The sequence below is a fragment of the Protopterus annectens genome, chromosome 1.part0 (genome assembly GCF_019279795.1).
Source record: "Protopterus annectens isolate FY-2018-M chromosome 1.part0, PAN1.0, whole genome shotgun sequence".
NCBI lineage: Eukaryota > Metazoa > Chordata > Ceratodontiformes > Protopteridae > Protopterus > Protopterus annectens.
This window is the reverse complement of record NC_056725.1, coordinates 1,629,267,655-1,629,287,127: the sequence shown is the minus strand read 5'-3', so window position 1 is coordinate 1,629,287,127 and position 19,473 is coordinate 1,629,267,655. Positions and strand designations below refer to the sequence as shown.

Sequence of the window (19,473 nt, the reverse complement as noted above, 5' to 3'; positions counted from 1 at the left end):
CTGCAACATTCTTGGTAGAAAAATGCTATCTTTAATATAAGAAACAACATTTTGCGTACCTGTCAGCATTGTGTATAAGGAAGTATGCCAATGTAATGTAGTTTACATTAAAGAATATGTTGCAAGTGGTGTTATTTGAAAGGCAAAGAACAATGATCACAAGTTCTGAAGAAATAACTTTTTTCTGTAACAGAGAAATATCAAAATACAGGTTTAACACAATGTGTGTGTGTGTGTGTGTGTGTGTGTGTGTGTGTGTGTGTGTGTGTGTGTGTGTGTGTGTGTGTGTGTGTGTGTGTGCATGCGTGTGTGTGTGTTATTTAACAAAAACAGTCTAAGGAATTAGGGAAACAATGGAACAACCTTCTCTTCCTAAATGTACCTTTTATTGTTATCAGTAACAGAAGTCTGACCTGTGACAGAGTGTTCCACTTGTGCTTTAGGAAAATACTGGGCAGGAACCTACTGGGGACTGAAGAGTTCAATATCTAATGATCTACTGACTTCTTCAAAAATGTTATCTGAATTCCTTTTCAAATAACAGATGTCAGATCTTCTTACATCTGGTCTCTAGATGTAATACTGTTCTGAAACAGCATTCTCCTACAAGCTTTCATTAGTAGCTAAATGGAATTCATATTCATTCACTAAACAGATGATCAATGAGAACAAAAATACAAGTGGAAATATTTAAGCATCAAATACAGTTTAACAAATATTTTAAGTGGAACACCGCAAACAGCTTATGCTAATCAGCAGTAAAAATGGATAGAGTACAATAGGGCAACATATCCAATATGTATCAAATCTGCTAGTTATACAAATTACTAACTTACCAGTTTGGGGATGTTCTCCCTTTCCAAAAACAGAATACAAAATGCATAGCAAATCACATAGAAACTTTGAGCAAGCTTCATTCAAGCCAGGGTTTCTAACAAACAAAAAGAGAGAAAAAAAAAGTAAAACATTGCAATGTTATTTAATTTTAAAGCACTTAGTTGCTATTCAAATAGAGGCATATATCTTGTGTATACTGCTCTTTCATACAATTTAATTCACATTCCAATTCATTGGTTATCCAGCAGATGGATTTTAATGCAACTCAGTTTTGAATTTGCCTGCAACATTCTGCCCCTCTCAGAATACAGAGTTGTGGCCATTCCCAATTTACAGTGACAAGAGCATTGCTTTGTCTATGAAATGTAAAAGATAGTTGCTTTCGATATAATGAGTACTTGGCAAAGGAATACTCCAGATCTGTGCTGTATTCCTCATCCTGAGCAAAAATCCTATAACAGCCTCTAATGGCACGTATAATTTAGCTTGGCAGCTTGATGCATTCTGATAGTCATACAGACCTATTGCTAATGCCTATCAATAAGGGTTTCAGCTCAGAAACAGATATTTTTCTAGGTTATCTTTCTGGGTAGCAAATATGTCCAGTCCATTATAAACTGCAGTGTACATAAATTATGGTTTCAGGTGCAGAGCAACTGAACAGCTGCATGTTAAATTGCTAAGAACAAAGTTACAATTCTCAGTAATGATTTTACTTTTTACTTTTCTTTGTATGAACAATTTACATGCTGCAGAACATCATTTTCAGGGGCAAACAAATAGCTGTTTTAGTTCTTATGTTATAAAAGCAAATATATATTTAATATTTTATATATTAATGTTCACCCTGTGGGAAAAAGGAAAGTGTGTATACTTGCTGTGAAGTGAAGTGAAAAAAATGCAATAAATATGATGGGAAATAATAATAATGTTGTTGTGTCTTTCGGCTTTTCCCTGTTAGGGGTCGCCACAGCGGAACTCCAGTCCGCTATGATTGGCAGTAGATTTTTACATGCCAAGTTGCCAGCTCTGACGCACAACCTTCAACAAAGGTACACCCATTCACGCATGTCTCTACACAGAAAACGCTCTAGCTGAGAATCGAACGGGACAACGTCTTTCTGTGAGGTGACAACACTACCGCAGCACCACCACCGCAGTACAATAATAATAATAATCATAATAATAATATTAATATTAAGCCTATCTTGACCTCGCCAAGACTTTCGACACCATCTCCCATTCTGGAATTATAGCTAAACTCACTAAACTAGGTATAAATCCCTACATCACAAAATGGGTTGCCAAATGGCTCACTGACAGAACCCACACTGTAAAAGTTGCAGACTCCAAATCTGACCTCAAAGCAGTGACAAGTGGTGTACTACAGGGTTCCGTCCTGGGACCTCTCCTCTTTGGTATCTACTTCTCTGAAGTACAGGCTAACACAGAAGGCCTCTGGCTAATGAAGTTCACAGATGACTGCAAACTAGGAGCCATAGTCAAGTCTCCAAATGATGTGGGCATCCTACAGAAGGGCCTTGCTGAGACAGATGCCTGGTGTCAGAGCCATGGTCTCAAGCTCAATGCCAAAAAGTGCAGTGTCATCCCCTTTGGTAAAAACTCTGTCCCCATGAACTACAACATAGGCAGCAATTTACTTAACACCAAATGCGTAATAAGAGACCTTGGGACCCAGGTGGACAGTAGTCTCTCCTTTGACAGTCACATCGCCACAGCAGTCAGGAAGTCCTTCTACGTGGCACACCTCATCATAAAAGGGTTCTCATCCAGGAAAAAAGAGGTCATTGTTCCCCTCTACTCGACACTCATTAGACCCATTATAGAGTACAACGACCCTTTTGGAATGTAGCTCACAAGACATCTACAGCAGCTGGAAAGGCCACAGAAGTACCTCACAAAGAGGATTTCTGGCCACAAACAAATGCCCTACACTGACCGCCTCAAAAACTCCAGCTTTACTCCATAGCATATCGCCTACTCCGGGGTGATCTCTGACTAAAATATAAAGCTATGTCAAACCCAGAGCTGTTAGACATGCTACACCTAAAGAAATCCCGATCCCTCTGGGCTACACGCTCTAGGGACCTAAACCTTGTCACCACAATAAGCAGGACATGCTGGAGGGATAGATTCCTGTCCCAGAGACTTCCCATACTCTGGAATAGGCTACCCATCTATGTCAAGCAAAGTTCTTCATTAGCACTCTTCAAGAAAAATCTTGATGAGTGGATGGGAAATAGGAAATACACCCCGGGGATCACTTCTGTGTCTGCTTGACAGTGGCACAGGAAAATAACTTTTTTGGGTGGCGTAAGCCAGGGAACCTTGTAGGCTAGGCTTACGTAGGCCCTTGGGCCGATAGCCTAGTACCTACCTATGAACCTATTAATAATGAGAAAAAAACAAAATGTGGAACTGTCTTCAGTGTGACTCTAAAATGCAACAAAAATAAGTTTCAACTCCTTGTCACATACAAAGTGTTCCAGTAGAATGCACCTCTTCTAATAGAATAAATCTCATTTGTAAAGAACTCACATTAATTTTGCAGAAGCAAAAGCTGTGGTGATTATTTTTTAAATGTAGGCCACCTTCCCCAAACACACACGCTTGTACACAAAAACACACTAACATGCGCACGCACACACACACACACACACACATGCAGACACACACACACACATATGCAGACACACGCACACGCACGTGCACACACACACACATAAACATAGACATTCACACTGTCTCTGACAAGCCAATATCAATGATTGTGATCAAGTTACAGCAGCTGTCAGCCATTTTCACAACTAGTCCGGCTCAGCATATTGCAGCCTCAAAAGACAGCCGCTTTCTGTTAAGTCTCACAGGAAGAAGGACGTTTCATTTTCTCACAATACAAGTTCCTTAAAACTGTACAAAATATAATATATCGTTCAACAAAAGTTGATATAATACAGATTAAAAGGTAGATTGGTGTTAGCATGCTATTTAAAAAGTGGCAAAATTATGTACAATAATTACTGTAATGAATTAAGTTTTGGAGGAATCAGTTGATCTCATGGCTGTGGCAGTAAAAAAATAATGACAAAGCTGGGGATAATTCAGATATGGTGAGCTTTGATACAACCAGAATTATTAATTTGGTGATTACTTTATAAAAGCTGCAGAAAATTATAATTAAACTACCTGGTTTCCAGAAAGTACAGTTGTGTACACCTACCATAAATGTAGATGTTCGAGTGTCTTCACTGTTGCAGTCATAACTGTAGGGTGCTCCTGCCGGCAGGCAGCCCAAAGTCGGCCAGAATCCCAAAGTCTGGGTCCGGCGTCAGCTGTACAAGCTAGTACGCTGACGTCAGTACGCTCTGGTACATAGCCCTCAGCTGACGCCATCTTCTCCAGCCTTTCTTGCCCTAGATGTCAGAAGTCCCCAATAAATCAAAAATGAATCCAACAAGGAAACACAAATACACCACAAAAGAGAAAAAGAGGGGACAGGAGGGAGGGAAACACCAACTGCAACAGTGAAGACACTCGAACATCTACATTTATGGTAGGTGTACACAACTGTACTATGTTCTTCGTGTTTCACTGTTGCAGTCATAACTATAGGGTGGAATCCCAAAGCAGTGAAAAAAGGGAGGAGGCTTAGACAGAAGAAGGGGCAGCAAGAAGACCCTGCAAAACAGCAGAGGCAAAGCCTGCCCTGGTCTTAGAATACAAGGGGAGATTGTAGTGCTTGGAAAAAGTATGCACAGAACTCCAAGTGGCAACTTCCAAGATATCCTTGGTAGGAACTCCTCTGAGAAAAGCTGTAGAAGTGGCAGCTGCTCTAGTAGAATGACTTCTCACAGTACCTGGAAACTGTTTCCCATGATGAGTGTAACAAAATCTTATTCCATAAGCAATCCATTTGGAAATAGTTTGTTTGGAAATAGCCTTTCCAAGAGAACTGGAGGCAAAAGTAACAAACAATTGAGTAGATTTTCTGAACTCTTTAGTCTTGTCCAAGTAAAATCGTAACTGTCTGTGCACGTCGAAGGAATGCAAAATCCTTTCCCCTTTATTTTGAGGATTAGGAAAAAAAGTAGGAAGGTGAATTGTCTGATTTAAAGCCACTTTCGAAATCACCTTAGGCATGAAAGTAGGATTGGTCCTCAAGGATAATCTGTCCTGGTGGAAAATAAGGTATGGTTCCACAGCCTTGAGAGCTTGCAACTCTGAGACCCTTCTGGCAGAAGTCAATGCTAACAAAAGAACTGTCTTCCAAGATAAAAACTTAATATCTGAAGATGCAGCAGGCTCAAAAGGAGGCAAAGTAAGTTTTTCTAAAACATAATTAAGATCCCAAGCAGGAACAGGAGGGGTCCTGGGAGGCCTCAAATTCTTAGTCCCTCTCAAGAATTGTCTCACCAAAGGATGAGAAAAAATAGGAGGATCAGTATTGGAATGAGCAGAAATAGCAGAAGCATGAATCTTAATGGAAGAAAAGGAAAGTCCATTAGACAAAAGATCCGAAAGGTAAAGCAAAATAGAAGAGAGATCAGGCACCAGTGGGTCCAAGCCTCGGTCCTGCATCCAAATACAAAATCTCTTCCATTTAGAGGCATAGGATTTCCTAGTGCTAGGCCGTCTAGCTTCCAGAAGAACATCCAAAACTTGTTTGGGAAGACTAGAAGAAATCAAATTCCTTTGAAGAGCCAAGCTGCCAGGCAAAGGGTCTTGAGATGGGAATGTAGCACCTGACCCTGATGCTGGGACAGAAGAGAAGGATTCAGAGGGAGAATCCAAGGAGGTTCCAAGAACAGGTGTTTTAAAGTTGGATACCAAAACTGTCAAGGCCAATTTGGAGCAATCAAGATGAGGAACTTGGGCGTGTCCTGTTTTATCTTTAGTAATACCCGAGGAAGTAGAGGAAGAGGGAAGGCATATCCCGAAAGGTTTCTCCAGCTGAAGGACAGGGCATCCACTTTCCAAGCTGTTTTGTGGAAGGACCTGGTGCAAAAGCGAGGCAGCTGATGATTGAAATGGGATGCAAACAGATCTATCTGGGGACATCCCCAAACTGCAGTAATCCTGTTGAATAAGTTGGTGTCTAGCATCCATTCGTGAGGATCTAAAATGTTTCTGCTCAGGCTGTCTGCTAAGAGATTCTGTTCTCCTGGGATGAATTGAGCCTGGAGATGTAGATTCAGATTTAGAGCTGTGTCCCATAAAACCATAGCTAGTCTGCAAAGGGGGTACGAATGAGAACCCCCCTGCTTGTTTATGTACCACATGACTGTGGTGTTGTCTGTGCGAATCAGAAGAGGCCCTGGATGCAAAAGGTTCTTGAAGGCTAGAAGAGCATTTTGAACTGCCAACATTTCCTTCAGATTGATGTGCCAGTGAAGATGGTCCTTAGTCCAGGTTCCCTGCTGGCAATTGTCTAGAAAATGTGCTCCCCAAGCATAATCCGAGGCATCCGTGGTTATGATTTGAGAAGGTTGAGGAAGACGAAAAGGCTTTCCTTCGTTTAAAGCACACACCCTGGAACACCAAAGGAACTCCTTCTGGAGGCAGGGGATCAGAGGAATCAGAGTGTCCAGATCGTGGTAATGCTGTGACCATACACTTTTCAGATACCATTGAAGCTTTCTCATATAAAGCCTTGCATTTGGAATCAACAGAATGCAGGAAGCCATGTAGCCCAGTGCCTGCAGGAATTTCCTTGCAGTGAGCTGAGTTAGAGTTGCCAAAGTCTTGAAAATTGAAGCCAGCTGTATTTGGTTTTCTGAAGTGAGGAAGGCCCTTTGTAAGGTTGTATTTAAGAGGGCTCCCAAAAATACCATTTGTTGAGAAGGGATCAAATGTGACTTTTTTGTGTTCACTGAGAATCCCAGTAGGAGGAGAAGACGTTGAACAAAATCCAGATGATGAAGTAAAGATCCTTGCTGTCTGCCTGAATAAGGCAGTCATCCAAATAGGGTAAATCTGAATCCCTGAAGTCTGCAATAAGCCACTACTGGTGCCAGGCACTTGGTAAAGACTCTGGGCGCAGCAGATAAACCAAAGGGCAGTACAGAGAATTGAAAGTGTCTCGAACCTGCCTTGAATCTGAGGAATTTCCTGCGTTCCTGCCTGATGGGAATGTGTAAATAGGCTTCCTTTAGGTCCAATGTCACCATCCAGGCGTCCTGAGACATTGGAATCAGCTGCTGCAGAGTAAGCATCTTGAATTTTGGAATTTCCAAAAAGGTGTTTAACACAGAAAGGTCCAGAATAGGTCTCCATGAGCTTTGTTTTCTTGGAACCAGAAACAGTCTTGAATAAAAATCTTTTCCCATCTCTGACAGTGGAACAGGCTCTATGGCTCTCATGGCCAGAAGAGCATCCACTTGATTTAAGGCCTCTGACCATTGATGTTTTGGCAGATCTGGCCAACCGATAGCCCTTGGCAGAGTATGAAAGTGGAATCTGTAGCCTTTTAAAATCACGTCCAATACCCATTTGTCCTGGGTAATATGAGTCCAATTTCTGTAAAAAAGAGAAAGTTTTCCTCCGAGAGGGGCATCCAGGTAAAGAGGTCCTGTATACCAACCGAGAGAGTCATTGAGTTTGCTTTCTTTGAGATTGGGATCTGTCTTCTCCCCTTCTAGGTGAAGAAGCAGTCCATTGTCTAGATCTGTATGAGGCCTGAGCTTGACCACGACCTCTGGAGCGTCTATATCTTCCCCTTTGAGGCCTGTCAGACGTGGGAAAGGACCAATTTTTGGAGGGCCAATTCCTGGAAAATCTAGGAGGCTGAAGTTGCAAGAAATCTTTCACAGTCTGCATAGATTTTGCCTTTTCTTCCATCTTTTTAATAACCTCCTCAGCCTTAGATCCAAAAAGAACATCATGCTGAACAGGGGCATCTAATAATTTAGCCTTAACCTGTTCCAGTAAACTTTGTTCACGAAACCAAGCATGTCTCCTGATAACAGTACCAGAGGCTGCGGCCCTGCAAGATGCATCCAAAGCATCAAAACCACAATGCAAGCTATGTTTGTTCACTTGTTCAGTTGCATGCAATACATCCTGTAGTTCCTTATCTTCTGCACATGCAGAAAGGGAAGCAAGCCTTTGCTTTAAAACAGACAAAAGAAATTGCTGATACTTAAACATATGAAACTGACAATTTAAAGCCCTAACAGCAAGGGTAGCAGAAGTATATACCTTTTTACCCCACCTGTCTAGGGCATGAAAATCCTTCTCAGAGGGATTTTTAGAAGTAGCAACTTTAGCAGCCTTAGAACCCTAAGAAATAGTTTCAGGATCCGCAGAAGGGTTCTTGAATAAGAACAAATGAGAATCAGGAACCCTATAAAATCTATCAGGCTTAGAAGGAGCAGGAGGCATGGAATCAGGATTCAAATTAGCATCAGAAAAAGCATCATCCACAATGTCAAGAACAGGAGGGATAGCCAAAGGCCTATGTTGAGGAAGAAGGAATTCTCTAAGCCTCTTCTTGGAAGCAGAATAATCCTGACCTTCCCAATGAAAATGTTCCCTCATCTCATATAAGGTTTCCCCAAAGGAAAAATCTTCAGGCGGAGAGGCAGAGGGCAAGGAGTCCTCAGCATCCGAATCCTCATAAGGAGGAAAGGAATATTCCTGATCAGAGGAAGAGACATAAGATATAGAAGCCTGGTCAGAGGAATCCATAGGAATATCCTGTTGAGGCCTTTTCTCAGAGGGGGGGGGGTGAGAACCCCTAATCATTGTAAGCAAATCTTCAGCCATCCTTAACTATTGCTTCTGTGTCCTGGGAGTAGATTCAGAAGTAGCTTGAGCAGGAGCTTTAGACTTAACAGGAGTCTTTGTCTTTGCCTTTGCCTTTGATATAGTGATGTGAGTAGGCCTGAATACCCCCTCAGAAGCCGGTACCTGCACAGCAGTTCCGGACCCATCTGAGGAAGGCCCTGCAGCAGATAAAATAGTAGGCCTTGATGGCTCCCCATGGGAGTCCGTACCGGCCATCGGTTCAGAAGTGGCGGACGACAGGGGCTGCAAAAGCGTCTCACTGACCCAGGACGCTGGCTCCAGCTGCAGAGTCCTGTTTGGACCTCGGAGGCCTGTCCTTGTCTTTCGCTTCTTTTGAATTCGGTAGTGTCCGGCGACATTCTGTAACTGAAGCGTCTGCCAAAGTAATTTAGAGCCCAGTCGTACCTGCGCTTGATAGTGCGAATTGAACCTGGCACAGAACCGACAACAAGAAGCGTCGTGGTCAGGGCCTAAGCAAGGTAGACAGTAAGAGTGGAAATCTTTATGAGGTATTTGTTTTCCACGTAATACAATTATTAACTTTTCTGACATCGGAGGAACAAGAAAAAGATTCAACGGGTACTTAGCTTTGAGAAGAGAAGTAAGAACTTGGACCGACAACAACCAAATACACTGTTCGAAAATCACCAACCAACGACTTGCGAGCTGCTTGCAAGAAAGACTGGAGAAGATGGCGTCGGCTGAGGGCTATGTACCAGAGCATACTGACATCAGGGTACTACAGCCTTTGGGATTCTGGCCGATCTCGGGCTGCCTGCCGGCAGGAGCACCCTACAGTTATGACTGCAACAGTGAAACACGAAGAACATCAGTTTAGATGGGAAAAATGGTGAGGATATTAAGAGGGTTTCTGACTGAGAAGAATCCATTTTGTCATTACAAAACAAAAGCAAAATGGCGGGGAAGCAATTTATGGAGTATCTTTTATAACTGGCCAAGTTAGGACATACGTTGGTTGAAATGGAAAGCAAACTTCAGAGAAAGAACTTATAAGTTCTGGGAGTTCCAGAGAGGGCAGAAGGACTGAATGGCACAGAGTGAATAAAGGATAAAATCACAACTTGTTCTGTTTTTTTCAGTTAAAAGTATTCATATTGTGAAAGCTTATCAGCTTATTTTATCAATACCATATGTAGAACTGTTGTGGTTTGGTTTGAGAACTGATTATCACAGGAGAAAGTATTAACCCAGTTTTGGAGGTGAGGCAAAACATGATTGACAGATGCTAGAAAAGTTTCATCAGACTAAGATTTTTATGACCGAAAGATTGAACAGTGAGCTCAATTTTCTGATACCATTCAGGAATGCCTCTTAAAAATCTTTAGGTCTAAACTGTTGTAACCTGCTATTTTAAAAGTGTTTTTTTTTCTCTGATGAGGTGAGACTGTAGATATGATGGAAGCATGGAAAAGTGCAATTTCAAAGCTAAACAAGTAGGTGGTGATACATATGTTTTATATAAAAGTGAAAGCTCTCTTTAACACTCAGCAAAACAGTGTATACTTTATTATATTGCACAATACATATATAAGTATAATTCACATTGTCTCACTCAGTAATTCTCCCTCTTCTACAGCATGGTCCTTTTCCTGCAAATTTCTACACAACATACTCATACATTCTACTATGTAAACCATCTCTCCTAACCCCTCATGCTAACTTTATCTTAACTACCACTATCCATTTGTATTTTCAATTTCCTTATCACCAGTCAAGCTGTCTTCTACTCTCCAACTACAAACATGGACGGACATACTTCATAGTTGGCAGTATTATTGATGCAAATGTGTACCATATGCAAATGCTTAGCAATGTCTACTCACTGTCCACTGTACACAACTGTAATTGTATTACACTGCTTTTAACAATATAACCATAGCTGTCATGTTTTATATGTATGTGAATAACTGCACTGGATTGTGCTAAATGTTCTTACTTATGAGTTTTTGTTCCCAAACTGCCACTAAAAAGGAGCCTTCAATTAGGCTCAGTTGTCCAATCCTGTTTAACAAAGGAAACAAGTTATGTACTCACAATAATGTTCCATCTGTGTTATCCATTTTCACTCTTTCTCAACCTGTGGGTCTCAGATCCAACCCTCGAATCTGACTCGGCCACTTTCCAAAGCTCAGGCTCTGAAGCTCAAGCTCCACCCTTACCCACAATGCCTCATTTCCCAGATTATCTCGGATCGAGTTTGCTGCTAAAATATTGCAGACTATATACAGAAGTATACATATAATTAGGTAACTACTAGAAAGAGACACAAGAAGGTTTAGGAGCTCAAACAGGAACTTTGGTTCCTATAAGCATATCCATCAGATCTTTCACAGCCATAGGCAGTGGGAAGGAGGGTGGGAAGTTTACGGAAGAATGAAAATGGACAATACAGATAGAACGTTATGATGAGTACATAACTTCTTTATCTGATGTTGTCATGTGGGACAGAGTCCCCTGCTGCTTCAGTAACCTTGGGTGACCTCATGGAAGGATGTTCCGGAGCACTACTTTATTTCTGGAGGTTATATCTAGCTTGTAGTGTGACAGAAAGATATGAGAGTTTGACCATGAATCTGCTGCACAAATATCATCAAGACTCTAGACCAAAAAGCTTAGGATGTTGACATGGATCTGGTAGAATGGGCTTTGACTTGTGTGGGCAAAGATATACCCTTAGATGCAAACACAAAAGAGATGCAATCGCTTAACCATTTGGCCAACGTGATCTTAGAAACTGATTGCCTTTTTCTGATATTGGTAAAGGATACAAACAATTGATCAGACTTCCTGAATGATTTTGTCTTGTCCAGATAAAAATGCAGTTGTCTATGAACATCTAATAAATGATCTACTCTCCTTTGTTTTGAAAATTGGGAAAGAAAACTGGTAGGTTGATGGATTAGTTAATATTGTTCTCTGTAGCAACTTATGTAAAGTGACTCTGTCTTCATGGAAAATCAAATAAAGAGTTTGGAAGAAAGAGCTTGTAATTCAGAAACCCTTCTAGCAGATGTGATGGCCTTCAAGAAAAAAGTTTTCCAACACCAAGGAATTTCAAATAAACTTAGGCTGAAGGTTCAAAAGGTGGATGGACTAGTGCCTGAAGAATCATTGTCAGATCTCAAGGAGGTGTGGGATCCTTAACAGTAGGGCGAAGCAAAAAAGTACCCCTAAGAAAGGCTTTGCACAGCTTTGAGGAAGCCATTGATGAAACATTTTCTCCAATGTGGTGATTTGAAAAGGACACCAGTTGCACTTTTACAGTGGAGTTAAGTTGCCCCATTTTGGAAAATATCAGCAAGGAAGTCTAAAACCACAGGAATGGGAGCAGTAAAGGGATCCAACTGCTTCTGTTGAGCCCATATGGAGAATCTTTTCCATTTGCTCTTATAAATTTTCCTAGTGGATTGTTTGTGGGATGAAATCAAAATCTTTTGGATGGTGAAAGAATGCCTGTAATGTCTAGCCACCATCAAAATTTGAGAAACCATATGGTTAGTTTTAGACCTGGGAGATCCAGGTGAGTCTGCCCTGATGGTTGAGACAAGAGATCTGGAACCAGTCCCAATGTCCATGGAGGGCAGATGGGATGAGACCACAGGAAAGTGAACCAGACTTGCCGAGGTCAGAAAGGAGATTAGAGGATTACCCTGCTCTTCCACCTGTGTGCTTTCTGAAGAAATCTGGGAATTAGGGGTAGAGGTGCGAATGTGTTAAGTAGGCCAGGGGGCCAAGCATGAATTACAGCATCTCTTGGGGAGTGTGCCTGAGATGGGATCAGGGCAAAGAACCTGCTGCATTTGTTGTTGTGAGGGGACACAAAGAGATCGCAGAGACCCCTTTTGAGAAAGATCATGTTTGCCACCGATTGTTTTAGAGACCACTAGTTAGGCATATTAATACTGAACATGTTAATTTACTAGCTAAAGGGATTATGTATGAGCCTTGTAGAAAAGGTAAAATTGATAACACAAATATTGATTTAGAATGTTTTACGAGAAAATTTAATTTAAAAGTTTGGTTTAATGGACAGGGTGATGCACAAACAGGGTTTTAGAAGAGTCTAAAAAGACTGAGTACTTTTAACCCACCACTGAATAATTTAATTAGATTGTATTAACAGATGTGTGAAAATGATATAAGAAGGGCTCTCAAACACAAACCAGGTAAAGCTGTTAGTAATATGATGGAAGTTGAGGAACGTTTATTAAATGAATTGGCTGAAGATGTTAAAATTTGTATTATGAAATCAGATAAGGGCAATGGAGTTGTTATAACGAATAAAGAAAATTATTTAAATGGAATGAATGCCCTATTGATGGATGGGACATATTTGGAGAGTTCCCTGAATGAAATACATATAACATACAAAAAATAGATTTACTATTAGATGATATGTTATATCAAGGGCAAATTAGTGAAGAAGAGTATACATTTATGTACAATAAACATCCCATGATTCCCAATATTTTTGGGATACCAAGGTCCATAAAGGACTAAGGGATCCAAAATTTCGACCCATTGTTGATGGGAAATGTTCCAAAACATGTTTTATTAGTAAATACTTGGATATTAAATTGCAAGATGGTCTGACAGCCTTTCCATATATCAGTAAAGACTCATGGCAATTCCTTGATAAGGTTGGGAAAGTACAGTTAGACAAAGACATAATACTAGTCACCCTAGATGTATGTAGTCTTTTTATAGTAATATCACATGAGGAAGGATTAGTGTGGTTGGAAGCTCAGTTACAAAAAATATATTATATGATCAAGGTAGGATAAATTTATGCACAACACTAATGGAAGTGGTTTTACAGAATAATTACAAATATTTTGAAGGACAGCATTATAAGCAAAGTACAGGGGTAGCAATGGAGCAGCCTGTGCCTGTCTTTGCAAATTATGTCATGTCATACTGGGAACAACACTTTATCATGGAAGGAGTGTATTATTCCAAGATTTTATACTACATCAGATTTCTGGATGACTTTTTTATAATTTGGAAGGGAAAAAGAGTATGAGTTGGGTCAATTTTTTGAATATGTTAATCACACTGTTACAACCGATATTTCATACTTAGATGTAAATTTAACAATACATGGTGAAAACAAATTAGAATCTGGAATTTATAGAAAACCATCTTTTTCTAATTCATATTTAGAATTTTCCAGTGGACATCCATATTTTCAAAAAAAGTAAATTGTAAAGGGACAGTTGGTACGGGCCGCCAGAATGGTGAGCTCGGATACCAAATTTATGGAGGAAATTCAATTTATTTTAAAAATGTTTAGAGCTAGAGATTATCCACAGGAACTTTAGAAGGAATCAGCAAGGAGATCATACATAAACGTAATGATGGGTTTTATAAGACCATCTTAATGAGTATTAATAGTGATGGTAGTGTATTCCATAATTTGAGGCAACATAATATGAGAGATAATTATACAGCAGGCTTTATAAAAAGAAGTTATGTTCTTACCATAACGTTCCATGTGGAGTGTTCATATCGCCTTTGTTCTTACACACGGGTTCGGAGCTGATCCTCGGCTCCAAGTCGGCCGCATAGCAAAGCTCTGCATCTTAGAGAAGCTCGAGACCAGGCTATATCCCACAATCCTCCCTGCCATTACTCAGATCTAGTTTGCAAGCAAACCAGACTAACAATAAACCTGAGGTGCTAAGGCTACATACCGCCACAAAAATTCAGAGACACTATCTCACTGGTAAATTAACTAAAGGGTAATTAGAAGTTATGTACTCACCATAACGTTCCATCTGAGTAGGTGTATTCATTTGTCTGCAACCTGTGGAACCTGTGGGTTATGGATCCGATATCGGATCCGAACCGGCATAGTTTTCCAGCTATGGATCCAAGCTCTCAGCTCCTCCCCTCACCCATAATGCCCTGCTCTACCCTCATGACCTCAGATCGAGTTTGCCAAAGCAACAATACCCTAAAAAGGGTAACAAGTAATATGCAGGAAACTGAAAGGCCAGGGGGATAGGAGGGCGGGATGGTTGCAGACAAATGAATACACCTACTCAGATGGAACGTTATGGTGAGTACATAACTTCTAAATCTGAAGTAGGATATTCATTTGTCTGCAACCTGTGGGACAGAGTCCCCAGCTACCTGAATCTTGGGCGGCCATCATGGAAGGATATTCGGAGCACTGAGCCAAAGGATGCTCTACCTAGATGCAAGATCCAACTTATAGTGAGAAATAAATGTATGAGATGAAGCCCACGTGGCTGCTGCACAAATATCATCTAGAGGAATCCTAGCCTTGAAGGCTGCCGAGGTAGATACTGACCGGGTTGAATGGGCATGAACACCCTCCGGTACGGGCCTTCCTGGCTTGATAAGCCAATAAAATGCACTGTGAAATCCAGCGGGACAGAGAAACTTTAGAAATTGGCTTGCCCAAATTGAATTTTGCAAAGGAAATAAACAGCTGGTCGGATTGCCTATGACCAGCTGTCCTGTTGAATAAAATCTTAGTTGCCTGTGAACATCTAGTGAGTGTAGCCTATATTCACCTTTGTTTTCATACTTAGGAAGAAAACAGGGAGGTTAATGGATTGATTGATGTTTGCTTCAGAAGCGATTTTAGGAAGGAAGGGCGGGTTGGTCCTGAGGAGACACGGTCCGGATAAAAAACCAAGTAAGGAGGTTTAGCTGATAAAGCTTGAAGTTCAGAAACTCTCTTGGCTGATGTAATGGCTACCAAAAGGCTGTCTTGTAAGACAAGAATTTGAGATCCACTGTAGCCGGGCTCGAAGGGGAGCGGTCAAGGCCTGTAGGACCAAAGAAAGGTCCCAAGGAGGAACTGCTTGCTTTATAGGGGGCCTGAGAAGGAAAGTACCCTTAAGAAAAGTTTTGCACAATTTGGCTGACATAAGAGGATTAGACTCTTGACCAGTGTGATAGTGAGAAATTGCCGCCAGTTGAACTTTGACTGTGGAACTGCTGGCACCATCAATAAAGTGAGGTTAGATAATCAAGCACTACAGGGAGAGGAACCGTGAAGGGATCTAGGCCTTGCTCCGCCCACAGAGAAACGTTTCCATTTGCTTGGTAAACCTTTATAGTGGATGGTTTATGAGCCGCCACCAAAATAGCCTTTACCGGAGAAGAAATACGGAGTCCTTATCAAGAGTGGAACTGGAGCAGCCAAGCGGTCAGCTTCAGGTTGTCCAGGTTCGGAGGAGGAATGCAGGATGGATGGGATATCAGATCCGGAATGGGATCTAGAATCCAAGGAGGATTCACCGAGTGAGACCTTAGGAAGGGAACCAGATCTGTCGAGGCCAGAATGGAGCAATAAGAATCATTCTGCAACCCACCGAGAGGCTTTCTGAAGAACTTGCAGCATCAGAGGCAAGGGTGGATAGGCATACAGAAGACCGGGTGGCCAAGCATGCACCAGAGCGTCTCTTGGGGTACCTCCGGGAGGAGGTATTAGGCGAAAAACTGTCGCACTTGGTGTTTGAGGGAGAAGCAAAAGATCGCATGAAGGGTTCCCCACCGTGCGAATATCGTTCGCTACTTGACAATTGAGAGACCACTCGTAAGGGGTCAGAATGGTGCGACTGAGCTTGTCCGCTAGGATGTTGGACCGACCGGAATGCGTTGCTATGAGAAAGCGATTGGTGGAGGTTGCCCATTCCCAAACTCTCATGGCCTCTCGACAAAGAGGGTAAGACCTTGTTCCCCTTGCTTGTTGATGTACCAGACAACAGACATATTGTCCGATTGAATCGCAATTGTTCCCAAGGGAAGAAAGTCCTGAAGTGCTAGCAACGCTAAGAGCACTGCTCTCATCTCTAGAACATTGATATGCAGTAAGGTCTCTGAATCGTTCCACGTGCCTTGGACTGTCCGGCCAAAGTGCCCCACCCGAGGCGGGGCGTCCGTGGTCACCGTGGCGAGAGGGGAGAAGCACAAAATGGGCGACCCTCGTGGAGATCCGGGAGTGGAGCCACCACAAGAGGGACCGCTTGCAAGCCTTGCTGATCGCTATGGGATGATGCATGGGAGAGCAAAGTATGACCACTGTACTAAGGCGTCCACTGTAGAATGCGCATATTGAGCCTGGCAAGAGGAAGAAGTGCTATCGCGAAGCCATGGACCCTAGAGCCCTCAGGACCAACTCCGCTGGAACAGAACATGAATGGAGAATGGCCGCACCTGGAGCTGCAGATTTAGAACTCTGTCCGCAGTGAGGAAGGCTCGTAAACTCCTTGTGTCTAGTCTGGCCCCTATGAAATCTAAGAGCTGAGTGGGTGCCAGGTTGGACTTTTGTATTTATTGTGATGCCCAGAAATGGAGCAAGATGGAGAAAGGAGTCTCGCCGAGAAGTAGATGCCTTGTTGGGGCGGTAAGGAGCCAGTCGTCCAGGTAGGGAAAGACCTGCACCCCTGAAGCCTCAGGTGGGCGCTACCACTGCTAGTACTTTGGTAAACACCCTGGGGCTGTGGTGAGACCAAAGGGAAGGACCCGGAACTGGTAGTGACTGGCTCCCAGCCGGAAGCGGAGAAACCTCCTGGGCGTCTGTCCATTAGGATGTGGTAGTACGCGTCCTTGAGATCTATCGAGCACATCCAGTGGCCTTCTCCCAGAAGGGGAGAATAGATTGTAGAGTGACCATTGAATTTTTCTTTGGGGACTGCCAGGTTCAAGAGAGAGGTCTAGGATTGGTCTTAGTTCCCCGTCTTTTGGCACTAAAAGAACCTGGAGTAGAACCCTGATCCGATCTGGTCTGGGGAACGGGCTGGATGGCTCTTTTCTCTAGCAGATGGCCAATTTCTGCCAAAGCGGCCTCCCTTTGACCGGGTGGTGCGTCTGGGAGGGACTTCAACTTTGGAAGGTGAAGGAAAGGAATGCGATATCCCTGGATATGATTTGGAGAACCCAGCGGTCCGATGTTATGGACTCCCATGCCGCTAGGTGCCCAACGTCCCCGACTGCCTCCAGAGTAGAGCAGTCGGGCAACCCTCAGGGTTGCTGCGGGCCGTTCAGAGAAAGGTTCCCTGGACCCGAAGTTTCTGGGAGCCCCTCTGCCTCTAGGGCGGCGTCCTCCCTGTCCTCCTCTGCCACGGAAGGACTGGTTGTCCGGAGCAGGCTGGGACTGCTGCGACTTCCGGAACCACATCTTCTTCTGACCCTTTTGGTTCCTAGAATAGGGCCTCTGGGGTGCAGAGAAGCGGATGCCGGCAGACAGCGTCTTCCGTCCTTCTCGCTCTGGGTCAACGTCTCGAACGGTCTTGCCAAACAGAGCAGAACCATCAAAGGCGTTAAGCGCCTTGAAGGGCTCAGAAAAATCGCGGTGGCGGAGCCAGGCCTGGCGTCTAGTGACCAGTCCTGTCCCCGCAGCTCTAGCGGCGCCCTCCGTAGCATGGGAGAGTAGCCGCATAGAAGTATTTGTGACTGACCTAAGAGTGGCCATTTTGGTGGAGTGCAGAGCTCTGTCCTCCTCCGAAATGGACTCAGGGGGGGATGCAGCGTACTCCTTAATAAGGTCTCGCTGCATCCGAATAACATGTGCCAAATAGTTCAGCGCCCTTACCGAGAAGGTCGCCGAACTGAACATCCGCTTCCCCAAGCGGTCCATCATCGAGACTCCTTGCTCGGTGGGTGGACTGAGGACTCTCCTGAGCCAGTTCCTCTTTGTGGCCGCCGCCATCAACATGGCATCTACAGGAGGCCCCTTACTCCAATGGGTCCTGTCAGAAGGCGGGCTAAGGATTCTATCAGGTCTTTTGGGAATTGGCTCCACGGTGTCCGGTTCCTTCCACGCCCTGGTGGTAATAAGGTCCACCAGGGGTCGGCAGGGGACACCCAAGAGGTAAACGGGCCCGTTTGAATGCCTCCAAGAACACGGACTCGTCCGAGGAAGACTTGGGGCAGACCACCCCTAGAACATTTCCATGATGTCTCCGGAGACATCCTCGGGGTGACCGTGGGGAGCCTTCCCTTCCTCCAAGTCCGTGTCTTCAGTGAGAGACTCGGGAGTCAATGTGCCTCCTTTTGCGTATGCTTGCGAGCCTCCTCTGGGGGCTGTCAGAGGAGTCCTCGCAGCAATTTGCTCCATGGGAGCAACTTGGGGCACAAGCGGGCTGTCCCAGGGCCGGATGGTGGAAGCCTGGCCCAGTGCAGAGGGAGGCGGGACGGCGAAGCAAGTGCCGGGGTCCGGAGACCCTCAACAGAGCCCTCTCCACTACATCAAAAGCCGAAGGGAGCCGACCTCGACCAAAGGATCCGACAATCGGCTCCCCTCGGATCCGAAGAGTGGATCGGAGCCGGCGCAGCTCGGATCCGAAGGACAGTGCGCTCCGACACAGACGGCGCCCGAAGGAGCACTGATCCCCGGATCCGGCTCGGATCCAGGCTCCGAGATCGGATCCGACGCACTCGAGGGCATGGTCGGATCCGGTACCAAGTACTATCGGCTCCGACCTCCCCGGCTCGGCTGCTCGGCTCCAGTTGCTCCGAACCCGGGGCGGGTCGGAGAAGGAGCAATAGGCTTAAAGGGTGTTGAGCTCCCCGGGGGAGGCAAGAGCACTCCCATCTGCATCTGGGCCTGGATGAACCTTCTCATCATCCGGTCCAGATCAGCATCGAGCTATGGGTAGATCTCGACGAGGCTACCGAGGTAGGCCTGGAATGCCTCCTCGATAGCCTCGGCGGAGATCGGGTCTCCTCCTCCTCAGGACCCGGTGAGAAGCACACAGGTGACCGGAGCCGAGAAGGAGGAGACCGTCAAGGAAGCCGGGGGAGAAGCCCGCTTGGCTGGCGGGGCCGAAA

At 44.0% G+C, this 19,473-nt stretch overlaps 1 protein-coding gene across 1 annotated transcript in view; it reads right to left on the bottom strand.

Moving 5' to 3' along the window:
- The window catches only part of MEI1 (meiotic double-stranded break formation protein 1), a 2,282,292-nt gene that overhangs the window by 767,553 nt on the left and 1,495,266 nt on the right, over positions 1-19,473 (bottom strand). The window contains exon 16 of the mRNA XM_044073933.1: positions 837-931. Coding sequence (XP_043929868.1) covers positions 837-931 — 95 coding nt within the window. The remainder of the gene's footprint in view (positions 1-836; positions 932-19,473) is intronic.